The sequence below is a fragment of the Oenanthe melanoleuca genome, chromosome 8, assembly GCF_029582105.1.
Source record: "Oenanthe melanoleuca isolate GR-GAL-2019-014 chromosome 8, OMel1.0, whole genome shotgun sequence".
Taxonomy (NCBI): Eukaryota; Metazoa; Chordata; class Aves; order Passeriformes; family Muscicapidae; genus Oenanthe; species Oenanthe melanoleuca.
Genome location: NC_079342.1, coordinates 6,156,579 through 6,169,224, shown reverse-complemented (window position 1 = coordinate 6,169,224; position 12,646 = coordinate 6,156,579). Strand labels below are relative to the sequence as shown.

The 12,646-nt window shown below is 39.4% G+C and overlaps 1 protein-coding gene across 4 annotated transcripts in view; it reads right to left on the bottom strand.

The window, feature by feature from the left end:
* Positions 1-12,253, bottom strand: part of PTPRC (protein tyrosine phosphatase receptor type C) — a 59,538-nt gene extending 47,285 nt beyond the window's left edge. For 2 of the 4 annotated variants that reach the window (XM_056497760.1, XM_056497762.1), the window contains exon 1: positions 11,995-12,191. In XM_056497760.1, coding sequence (XP_056353735.1) covers positions 11,995-12,061 — 67 coding nt within the window. In that variant the 5' untranslated portion in view covers positions 12,062-12,191. The other 2 variants (XM_056497761.1, XM_056497763.1) reach the window with 2 other exon arrangements.
* Between the last annotated feature and the right edge of the window lie 393 nt (positions 12,254-12,646).

Genomic DNA, 12,646 nt, shown 5'->3' with positions numbered 1-12,646 from the left:
ATGTTCATTTTAACAGTAATAATTTAAAACAATAAAAAAATAATGATAACACAAACATGATACAAGTCATTTTCATGGTCTTAAAGACAATAGAAACAATCGTCATGCAGAAATAAGTAGGAAAAACAGCTACCAATGGGATGCCCTTGGCCAAGAGGTACTGGAACGTGGTAGCTTTGGCACTAAGCTTCTGCAGAGATATGAATATTTAACCAGACATTAGTATTCATTTTAATAAAAACTAAACAAGGAAATCCACATCAAGACACAAAACCCCCCAGAATTTCATTATTAGTTTTCAATTCTATTCCAAACTATTCTATTTCTATTCTATTCTATTCTATTGAAAGAGCAGCTCTGAAATAACTTTATTTACTTCATTTACGACATTGACAGAAGAACTTCAGCACAGAATTACAGCCTGGAAAGTCACAGATACATGTGACTTTTACATTATATACAACGTACAATGACTTTTTTTAAAACATCATACACACATAAGCTGTTAAAAGTCATTGTCCAGGGAGCAATAAAAAAGAGCTGGCAAATATCCATTTGCATTGCCAGTGTAAAGCCCTAGTCCTTTTCCTTTCCTAACACTGCTGAACATCCACAGAGATGTTTCATTCTGTGATCACAGACTGCTCTTTTGGTCCAGCTTAGAACACGGCTCCAGAGCACAGGGTGAAGTTACCTTTCCTCTGCAGAGCTGATTCTGTACTTGAGCCAAGGAATTAGGGAGGCAAAGAACCATAGGAACACAGAGATCTCACAGCTAAGTGGTAAAATGGTGGTTTAGGTAACAAGATTAATATTCCAGCTCTCACCACAGAACTCTTGTGTGATGTTACAAAATGCATTCACACTAAATCTTACATGCAGCAAACATTAATAATTGGTCTGCATTTAACAGGTTCTTAATTATACCAGTCAGTTGGCAAAAGTGGTGACCTTTCAAAACTGCAAATTAATCTGAGACAAGCATCCCCCTCCTTAAAGCACCCCTAACTTCAGTTGATTTTTCTGATTATTAGACTGATCTTCTCTTTGGGCCATTTTATCATCACATGTATGAAAATCTATATGTGTGTAGCACTTAGCTAGAGAAGATGAGCAGCAGCTTCAAAAAACATAAGAAGAAACAAGTATTTCTAGTTGTAGAAAGTTTTCAGTAGCAATTCTGTGGCTACTGAATTATATATTAATTAAATATGGCCTGAACTGTACATTGAGCAACACAGATGTAAAACACCAAATAGATTTTCATTCTCTGCATAGAAAAGAGAATCGAGTAGAGGAAAAATCTCTTTCTGAGTTTAGAAGAACTTCTTTCAGTGAAGATGCTGATTGCATTCACCACCTCTGCAAAGATTTGGTATCAGCCATATGTCAGCTTTATCACTCTATCATTGCAGTCCTCTTCAAAGATTACCTTAGAGATCTAAAGTGATTTTCAAAAAGTATGTAGGATTACTGTACCTGCTTCCTTCTCTCTATGGTTACTCTTTATCTTGAGGAAAGGCTTCATAACAGACAGAGTTCAGATTTTACAGAAAGATGATATTAATAAAAAGTTATTACACATGTATTACACAATACAGCTCCATTCAAAGCTCTGCTTGCAGCTGTATCTTATGATCAACTACTTCATTTGCAAACAGAGCTATTCCAAATGTTTAAGATTTCATAACAAAACCTTTTCACTCAAATTTGCAGCCATCTAGAATCTAAAAGTCCTTATGATCCTGAAATCCAACAGGGCAAATTAAAAACAATCAATTTCACAAAAGCCAAAAAAAACCCAAAAAAACAAACCAAAACTCCCTAGCCCTCTGTAATGTTCAGTAGATATTTTAAAAAATATTCTATACTGTGTTACAGATCCAAGTCACACTTGAATTAATTGCAAGTAATCTCCAGAATTTGTATGTACAGCATTCACCATCTGATAATCAGGAGACATGATTTTTTTCTTTACAGTCTAAATAAATCAGTTAAGTCAACTAGTCATCAAAATTAATTTATTATTGTTATTACTATTTATAAGCACTGAGATATGAAAGTGCTGAATGCAACATAAAAGTTTCCTGAACTGAACAGAATTTGGAATCTCTTTTCCACATCCAGATGCTGTTCATGTTAGCTTATCTCCTGCAGGTAGAGGAACAACTACAAGAATTGAGAATGAGGAGGGTGGGATTCCATGCTCTCCCATACAAGAGAGTGAATGTGTATGTGTGTTTGTAACACATCATCTACACATTCTGTTGTTTGTTTACTGTATTTCACTCACTGGTGCGAGAATGCAATATGTTAATGAAAGGATTCAACAGCTGGAGAAAAAAATCATTGCAAATAAATATAGTGCCTTTGTATGTAACCTGATTTTTTACAGTTTCCACATAGCAAGAGAGGAGCTTGGAACACCTTAAGTTTTTACCCACAGTAGATTTACCATTAAATGTTATCTTCCAGGAATACTTACAAGAGAGGTTGACACATATAAAAGTTATAAGAGCACAATGTGATGATATGTGCAATACATGGACCGTGTAGGACAGTTTATCTTGAATCCTGGGAATAATTTATTTAATGTTGCTTTGAATGAGGTGTTGTATGTCTGTTTCTCAGAAAAGGAAGTAAATAGCAAAGGGGATTATGCAAGTTCTCTGGCTGGCCACGTATGCTGCTATCACTTTTTCCATTATCAGTCTTTCCTCTCACCTCCATAGTATTCCCTTTTAACAAATATCCATGCTGTCCAGAACCAGATCAGAAATCCTTTGAGGACAAGACCGTACTTGATCCTACATTTGTCCAGCACCTGGCCCAGCAAGAATGCTTACTCACAACTATGGAAAATATTCCCCCTATAAACAGAGAAGTAAGACAGTCACAACCACCCAGAGGAGCAGCTCCTTCCTGACTTCCCACGTAGCTCTTTCTTTCCTTCCAAAGCATTCAATATTCACAACTTCAGAAAACTTTCAGAAAATATTAACTTGCAGCTCAACACTATAATTTTTTACATTGTCTCAGTGACCAACACATGAAGGTCCTCTGAAAATCTGATCATTTTCTTCTATGTAAAAACAGTTCCCAGGTATTTTGGAGCTTATAGTCAAAGCCAGGGATATCTCTTCCAAACAGCTTTCTCAGGGCAGCTAACAGGAACTTGGAGTTTGAAGACCCCCAGTAAGTTTAAAATAAAATAAGATACAATAAAATAAGATAAATACAATAAAATAACACTCCAAACCAACAAAACAGAAAGATAAAATAAATTCTGTAAGACACTTGAAAGCCTTTTCAGACTTTCCACTGATGTCATCACTGAGGTGAGACTCAGGAGAGCAGCAACTCTATTGTGAAGAGAAATAGAGAGCATCAGCTGCTGTGGGAGCAGCTGAAAATGGCATTTCTGACATGCATTTTGTTATGAAAATGTCTTCCTTGCTTGGTGAAGAGTGTAGTTTTCAGAAGCCATGGTTTGTAAGCAGACTTCCCTTGCCATTTAAGGCCCTCTCCAGCAATGACGACACACTTGATGACATCCACATTGTAAATGGTTTTCTTTCCAGTATTAACAAAAAGCTTCAACCAGCTACAGCACCAAACATTTGTCTGTTATTCAGGGCAGTGCAAAACTGCATCTTAGCAGGCCATTGAGCCCAGCATTATTTACAGGAGGAAAATAAATGCAGTTGTTGCTTTTTTAATTAACTTTCATAATAATTGATCCACATATCTTGGCATTTTTCTCCTGAAATGTTCTATGATTTTTAATTAATTTAATGCATCCTGTGATCGAAAGGCATCTGTACGTGAGTTCCTTAACTGTATGGCTCTACATATAATATCTTACTACATATTAGAACTTAACTATTTTCTCACTTCAAATCCTCATGGCCAAACCGACCAGTCTGCGGAAAAGTAAAAAATGCTAAATTTGGCAAGCCAAATAACACAGGATTTTATGAAAGTTTCATGACTGAGGTTTATAAAGCCTTGATCCGTTACTATCAAGGTTAAAGAACTCTTTATAGATTTCACATTCATTTCCTTGGGCTGCCTCCCTTGTATTAAGCCCCATTCCACAGTAAACCTTCTCAACTATAGAGAGGAAGCTGACACTGGGTTAAGTTGTTATTATTCATACATTTTTCTAAGAGCAAGAGCATTGGATGTCTCTCAGAAACATTTTAAGTAATTTCATTAGCAGACTAGGACAGCAAAATCAGAAATGTTACTAATGTCTACTAACACATATTTCTTTCTGCTCTTTCACATCTTTTCCTCAAACCTCAACCACATTTCTTACCTCAGACTAACACGCCAGACTGCAGGTGTGTGGAGGATGTAGAAAGATCTTTCACTTCTGTTGAGGCAGCACAGTTTAGCACAGAAGCATTAATGAAGTTGCAAAGCAAGTCAAGCTTTTTCTGTACTTATTAGGCAGTCTGAGGTACTCCAAATATTACCCTTTCACTCACACACATTGCACAGGCATGCACATTCACAGACTGTATTTTGGGAGGAGGAACTTTGTGTACTGCATACAAGAGACCTAGGGCAATAATCCCTTACTGCCATTAGACCAAGTAAAAAAATCCATATAATTTTAAAAATATATGTTTCGTGATTTAAAGTCTTCCAAGAAAGTGTGATATGAATAAAGAAATCCTCCAGATACTCTATCCAAAACTCATTAAAACTGGCAGATTTCTCTAAGGTGTATACACATGTGATTTTCCATTCATTTTAGACATCAAAGGTCTGTCTTAAGAGGTTAATCAAACTGCTGCAGTAGCAGCACTGGTCATCTTTCCATTTATTTTGTGAGTGTACGATTTTACATTATATGATGACAAAGTCAACTTGGCCTGCACTTCCCTAGAACAGTTGTTTACATTTATAACTGCTACCACTGAGACTCCTAAAACACCTAATATACCAGACAGGCTTCCTATTGTATTTACCCTTAAGTGTGGAGGATTCTTTATAGCATGAAATTTTCTGCAGCTGTGGTCTGTTTAGAACACCTCAGCTCATCCACAGACACAGGAAGTAAAAGGCTGTTCTGGTGTCTCAAGAACTCATGGACCAGCTTCAGATATTTCCCCCATATTTCACCCAATAATGGGTAAAATAGAGACTACAGTTGATGTGATCATGTTCTACAGAATTTCAGATTTGCTGAGGTTCATCACAGTATAGGTTGCTCTTACTCAGCACAAAAGTATCAGCTCCCCATTGACAACACCTGTGCTTTAGGACTGAGAAAAAGATAGAAATTTGTGCACAAGTCATTTACTCCATACTTTTGCTTTTTTTGCTCAGATATACTACCCAAAATACTCTAATGCAGAGCCAGTTCCATCACATTAATTGGTGGTAGTTTACATGTTGCAAGTCACAGGCATACTTGTAAATATTTAAGGAATTAGGACTCTACATTTTTCAACAAGGTAAGTATTATCTTCAGCTTGACAGATGATGAAACTGAGGTATGGAGAAATGAAAGCAACGCTTCACACCAGGAGTTTCTGAGACAGCCTAGACTGCAGCTGACTTCTGCCTCTTGGATCTTATTCTAGAAGCCTGACTCTGCTTTGCCATTTTTCTTACCCTACTTTTCCCCCATTTAAATCTTAACTTACAAGTCTCCAGAAATGGTTCATGGCTTAATACTATCTTAAATATTCAATTCACAGTTTTGCAGTGTATATGATTACTAGGAAAGGCAATGCTAGCCCTATATTTTTTTTAACATCTCAGCTGAGGTTCTGTATTATATATTTCTCTGAGTGTAAAAATCTTTCAATTTGTATAGGACATACGCTTCAGTTAACGAACTACTATTTCCTTATATATTTTACAAAGAGCTTCATTGTATGGCTTCATTTTTCTATTAGACAGCTATTTTGATTATTTCTCTTACTGTCAGGAAAAGGATCTATTTTAAAAGGCAATTAAAAATATTCCTCCATGGAGTCCACATTTTTGAAACAACAAAAAAGTCATTCATGCCCTACAAAAGGTACCTCTAGAGCTCTTTGCAAGGCAGTGGGATTATGAATGAAGAACAGACAGATTGTAAGAGAAGTCTTTGAAACTAAAGAATAGAAACCTAAGCAAGCAGGCCAGCCGAGAAGGCACTGACACAGAGGGAATAACTGCAAGAACAGTACTGCAAAGTAGTGGTATAAAAGAAAAGAAGTGGATCCTGTTAGCTATACAACACTATGGATAATATAAGCTAGCACTGAAGTGCTCACAGCTAGTTTCTAAAATCCTGGCATTGAAGGCCCCAAACTGCTTTACTTGAAAGGGAAAAAAGCCTGGAAATAGATAAAATGCTGTAACAGTTACTGAAACACCAGTGAAAAAGACCTGTTTGCAAGTGCATGGATAGCCTGGAAATACATCAGGACATGAAGGCTAAAAGAACAGTCAAATGGCAAGGAAATAAACAACTTTCGTAACTGTATCTGTTAGCTTTATATTTACAGCAGGAAAGAGTTTCACCACTCTTTTAAACTTCTCACCTTTTTTTTTCTTGCACAGAAGTGTTTCAGGGCCTAAACTGAGCTTTGAAGAGAGTCAACTACTTCCTCTAAAATATACTGGATGTGCTTCCTAAGTTTGTCTGAAATAAAAAACTGCTTGATTTCTGGTTCTATAGGATTTAAGATAAATCGGTGTACACGATGGTATCTCAGGATGATGCAGAAAGCAGCAGAACTCGGGGACAATCACTGTCTCACAGGCAGAGCTGGCAGTCACAGTGCCAGCAGCCAGCTGGGTGAGCGCATCTGCTCTGAGCCCTGCCCAAGCACTGCACTCCTGTAACACACATGCTCTGCTGGGGCTCAGAGAAACTCATAGCCACAGAGCTGAACTCTTGCTAGCAAGCCTTGCCCAGCCCTTCACACCTTCCTTAGCTGAACTTTTGCTAGCAAGCCCTGCCCAGCACTTCACACCTTCCTGCAGAGCTTCTAATTCCTCTGCTGTCTCAGGTTCCATCTCTACAGCCACCCCCGTGCTGTGTTCTCGCTCCCCGCCTTGGTTCTCATCCTGGGACTGACAGCAGAGGAGGAACAGCCTCCCAAAGAAAGGGGAATGACTCAGGGTAAGTCTGCCCTGCACAGCGGGATGCAGAGACACTTCAGAGACACTTGAGCTAACAACACCACAAGTACAAAAAATCAAGCCATGACAGCAGACTTCAATGTGGGCACGTTTCTTCTGCCTTCCTGGTGGACCAGTTTTATGCTTGTGAATATTAGCTCTTCCATGGCTTGCTGTTCTTCCCTAACTCCCAACAGGATACAGTAAATACCACAATACATCTGTACAGCAAAGGAGACTGCTGCTTGTTTAATGCATACACTTTCTTCTACCTTAATATACATTCTCCTGCCAGAGCAATTCCCCGTATACTTTATCCTACACATAAAACGAACCAAGGTCCACTGCTTAAAAAATTAGGTTGGCCAGACTCTTTCCAAGGGTATAGACTGACCTGTGAAAAAGATTTTCATGGAAAATCAGAGCCATAGGACAAGCTATCTGAAAAGAAAATATAACACTTCCAGCTGGAAACTTGCATTGCTCTTGGGCATGGAGACTGCATGACCGGAATTTCATGTGTGTGCTGGTTTTGACTGGGGTAGAGTGAATTTTCTTCACATTACCTATCATGAGGCAGTGTTTGGATTTGTGATGAAAAACAGGGTTAATAATCCAGAGATGTTACTGCTGGGGAGTGTGTACACAGTTAAAACTTTTTCTGCTTCTCATACCACTCCACTAAGGGAAGAGATTGTGGGTGCGCAACAACCTGGGAGAGGATACAGGTGGGACAGGCGACCGAATTGCCCAAACAAATATTCTATATGGCATCATGTTTAGTACAGGGAGCTGAAGGAAGGAAGAAGTGGGGACATTCAGAGTGAAGCCATTTTTGTTCCCAAGTAACAATTACATGTGATGCAACCTTGCTTTCCTGGGGATGGCTGAACACCTGCCTGTCCAGGGGAAGCAGTGAATTAATTCCTTTTTTTTCTTTACTATTAAACTGTCTTTATTTCAGCCATGATTTTCCCCGCTTTTACCCTTCCAATTCTCTCCCCAACCCCACCAGGAGGCAGTGAGATGCAGCTGTGTGGGGCTGAATTACCAGCTGGGGTTAAACCACAGCAGCCCACTTTGGTATCCAATGCAGGGCTCAAAGGGGTCGAGATAACAACAGCTTTGATTGGAATGTGTTAAATGGAATTTATAGCTGTTATTGCTGTTTGGCTTTGGGCAGACTCCTGTGCTTGCCCTGGGCTTGATGCCTTACAATACATCTGTGTAGTTCTCATCTGAGGCTACTTTCTGTTTTTCCTGCTGTTGTGCTGCTGTTCCCCTCACTCTGCTGTGCTGGGGACATTTTGAGGACAGCAATGGTGATGCACAGGGACTGGCAGATGGTCAGCGCATTGCTGCTGTTTCTGTGCTGCTGTACTGGATACGCTGGAACTCCAGTGTGAGCTCGAGTCAAAGGGACTGTGACCTGTGGGTGAGAGCACACGGGAGCAGGATGTCCTGAAGCTTCTCTGGCCATGAATAAGTCCATGCCAAAACAGGTGCACCTGGAAGTGCTCATGGCCGTGGCTGTGTCAGTGCCACAGCAGGGGCACCCTGCAGGCATTGGGCCCAAGGCCAGGTCCAGCTGCAGCAGTTACAGTTTGAGGCACCGGGGGCTGTTCATGAGGCTATGCTGGAGCACCTGAAATCGTGTGGCCATGGATAAAACCACAGCAGGGCAGGAACACCCTGCAGGGACTGCAGCCAGGGGCAAGGCCCTGTTGGGCAGGTTTGCTTTCTGAGGGGACAGTGGCTGTGGATGAGGCTACGCTGGAGCAGGTCTATGTCCAAAGGAAATGTGGCCCATGGACAGGACTGTGCTGGAACAGCTGCCCCTCAGAGTCACTGTGGCTGTGGATAAATCCATGCAGCAGCAGATATGTCCCTGAAGAGACTGGCTCTTAGACAAGGCTCCACTTGGAGCAGGTACAACCCTAAGGGATTGCAGCCTACGGGTAAATCCAAGCTGGAATAAGGACAAGGAGAGAAGTTCATTGCAGTGTTAAACCCAAGAGGGGGTGGGTAAGAGATTGCAATAGAAATACTTTTGAATTGCTGTAACCCACGGTTTGAGTTGATTTTATATGATTTGAGTTGTATATTATAGGAATTACTACAACAAGAACTACCCAAACCTATGGAGGAGCAGCCTTACAAGAAAGAGAGCAAGTGAATCAGGAACCCCAGTTGAGCTGCCTTTGGTGCCCAATAACCACTAAACAAACCAGTTCTCCTGTCCTGAGGATCACCACAACATGAAGCTCAAAGTCACGTACTAAATGGACTCAATGGACATGTGGTGGACATCTTATGAACACTTTGCTGTGGTTGACAGACTAAGGGAATAATATCTGTATATTATACCAAAAGGTGGGAAGTCAGGTCCTGCATTGGATAGTGTGGGGCATAAACAGTATGGGGTAAAGAAGAAATCCCTCTATTATCAATGGTTTTCAGCACAAAACCCAAACATAGTCCCATACTAGCTACTATGTCCAAAACTAACATCCCAGACAAAACCAGCACAGTTTGCCTGCCGAAGCTCTATACTTTTAACTTGGGGGAAAAAAAGTTACACCCAAAACTATCAAATAATTATTTAGTTTCCTGAAATAAAGGAAGTGGCTCAGAAGTGTGTGAAAGCTTTTGAAAGCTGTCAAATTGCTAATACTTTTGTGGAGGAGGGAGGAACTTGAAATAATGATCTAATGGAAACACTGCTTGTCCTGCAAGCATTTCTCTTTTTTTCTAAAGGGAAGCAAGGCTGTTTTTCTGACTTTTTTGGCTTGGGTTAGGAGTTTTTGGGGGAAAGCTTTGGGGCATTGGTTAGTTTTTCAGAGTGTTTGATTACCACTACACATCTCTTTCTTATCAGAAAAATTATTTGGATACATGCTTTTTATTTGAGGGATTTACACAGTGAAAAGGCCTTGGTGCAGGCTCTAACTTCTTCTAATTTAGTTTGGTTTATTGTAGTTTGATGCTCTTAAAAGTGGCTTGGTCATTACAGGAAATAAATTGTGTTCTATAGGATGTCTGAGCTTGTGAAAGAAGTAAGACAATCTTAAAATTTCTCCTGCTAAGTTTTCAAAATCACTAGCTATAATAGGCTGTTGGAAAATAATTTTAGTAATAAAAAAAGAAATCCCAATGCCCACCCAACACTTACAATCAAGTGCCTAAAAATAATTGCCATAAAACCAAAGCCTGCGCCGCCCTTTTGAAATGCTGCTCCTCCATTAACAAAATCCTCCCTACGAGACTGCCCAGTGTCCCTTGGCCACAAGGCAGAGCAATCTGCACAGCAAATATGAAGTATAATGGTTCTGTCACCCTGAGAGGAGAAGCAATCTCTGTGCCAAACTACATCATAAAAACAGGGTCTATGATGTCGTGTACTTGATACTACAGCATGAGATTTAATTAAGTGTAGTAGACAGGAGTTAAAATATTTCTTTGAGGCACTTCAGTTTAGTAAATGTAAAGAGGAATTGGCTCAAGTCAGACTACTGTGTGTGAACAGAGAAAAATAACTATTACTTGAAATAAAATGCTACTACCCATTTATCTGTCTTCCAGCCCTCTCTGTCAGCTAACATGTTGACTGACTGTGGAGGTGGCTGAGAGAGCAGACAGTAACCTGCCTTTTCCGGAGAAAAGGTACCAGTAGGAAGTCTCAGAAAGACTTATAAAATGGAAAGTAGGACAGTAGAAAAAAAAAACAAAAAAAAAAAAAAAGAAAAGCAAGAGATTTTGTTCTTTTTCTCTACAGTGCAGCATTCACTTGTTTTCTTATAATCTCCAGCAGCTATCAACCAGATTTATGCAGTGCTGTCTCTGTTCAGAGACTTTGAGGGACAAGAGAGCTAAGGCTCAGGCTTCGAATGCTGTTCTTAGCTGGTTATCAACTAAAGGCAGATCATTTTGTTGCTTACATCAGTATAAACCTGAAGTTACTGTAGTGACATGAAAGGAGATTTCAGGCCTGCATACAACTCACTGCCATTTCAGAAAAAATGTTTCAAGCCACTTTGGGTCTGCCATCAACTATCCCAAATTACACTGCTAGCTGAACTGATGGAAGATACATATACATAAAATATTACATTTTCTTCAGAAGAAAATGCTTTCTTGAACATGGATATTTATTTTGACTTTATATTTAAGTATTACCTCAAGACTGATTGCTTATCTTGCTACTCTCTTTATCTCTAACATCTAAACAAGTTTTGCAAGATCCTCCTCTTGGGCTCTATCTTTCTCTCAAAAAGTCAAGCAACAAATTCACCTGCAGCGGGGTAATTAAATATTCCAAAGACTATTTAAGGAGCATTTTAAAAAATAAATAATGTCTATTTTACAAAATAAGTAATTTACCAATAGTAGAGATTAATTTGCAACTTTTAGAATGTTCTACTAACCCCTCTGCAGTAAAAAATTCAAAACTGGAGGAACCGTAAGCAGAGTCTGTGCTCCGGGAGTGGCTAACATTGATGGGAGGATTTTTTTCTTGAAGGATTTAAACACAGAAAACCAGTACTACATCAGGAGATGAAGCTGAACATAAAATCTACAGGAACAGGTTCACATAAGAGACCTAAAAGTATTCTTTTTCAAATTCAGCTAGAAATGTGTTTGGTTCATATAACTTTCACATGGGACCATGTGGAAGACATTTTAGCCTAGTACAAAATGCATCAATCTTCCTGACCTAGGCTCTTACACCATTGTATACAATTGTATTCTAATTTCTGAACCAAGATGGTATTTCTCCACTTGGCAAAGCTTTTCATTGGTTTTACATCTACATGGGATGTTGAGGGATCAAAATGAGAGAAAGAAATATCAGCTGTGACCTACCTTTGAGAAAAGCATCCTGTCCCAGAAATGCAACACCAAATGCTAAGAGTTTAAGCCACAAAAACATGGTTATTTCTGGAAATCAGGCGTATCCTTATGAAACAGCATGTGTCTCTCTCTGGAAAGCAAAATAAATGTTATCTGTCTGCAAAAGAACTTCTTCACAAACTTTGAACCCAGAAGGAGACTAACTAGGCACATACATGGCAGTGCCTGCTTATCTGTGAGAGAGCTGCTTCCTCTGTTACCCTAACTAACCACCCGCAAACTCGCAATGCACTGTCGTGATGTCAGAGACAAATACTTCTTCAAAAAAACTTCTTTCAGTTTCCAGGAAGTCAAAGGGGTTTTTCTTAGGTTCCTGAAGTAACACTCAGCTTCCTTAATTCAACTAAAGTAGATTATTTTCAACTATTTCTTCCTTTGTATTTAGGAGCTAGACAAGACTTCACTTTTCATAGGACTGGATTTAGTAAAGTCATTTTTTTCCCTTCATGTGCACTTTTCTGCACACATTCACTGATTCCCATATATGTTATGTATGTTTCTTGAGATTTCTGCCGAGAGAAAGATAAACCCAACCACAAGTCACCAAAACACTTATTCTGACAACAAGGCCTTCATAAAAATACATCCTCAGGTGAAGCAACTG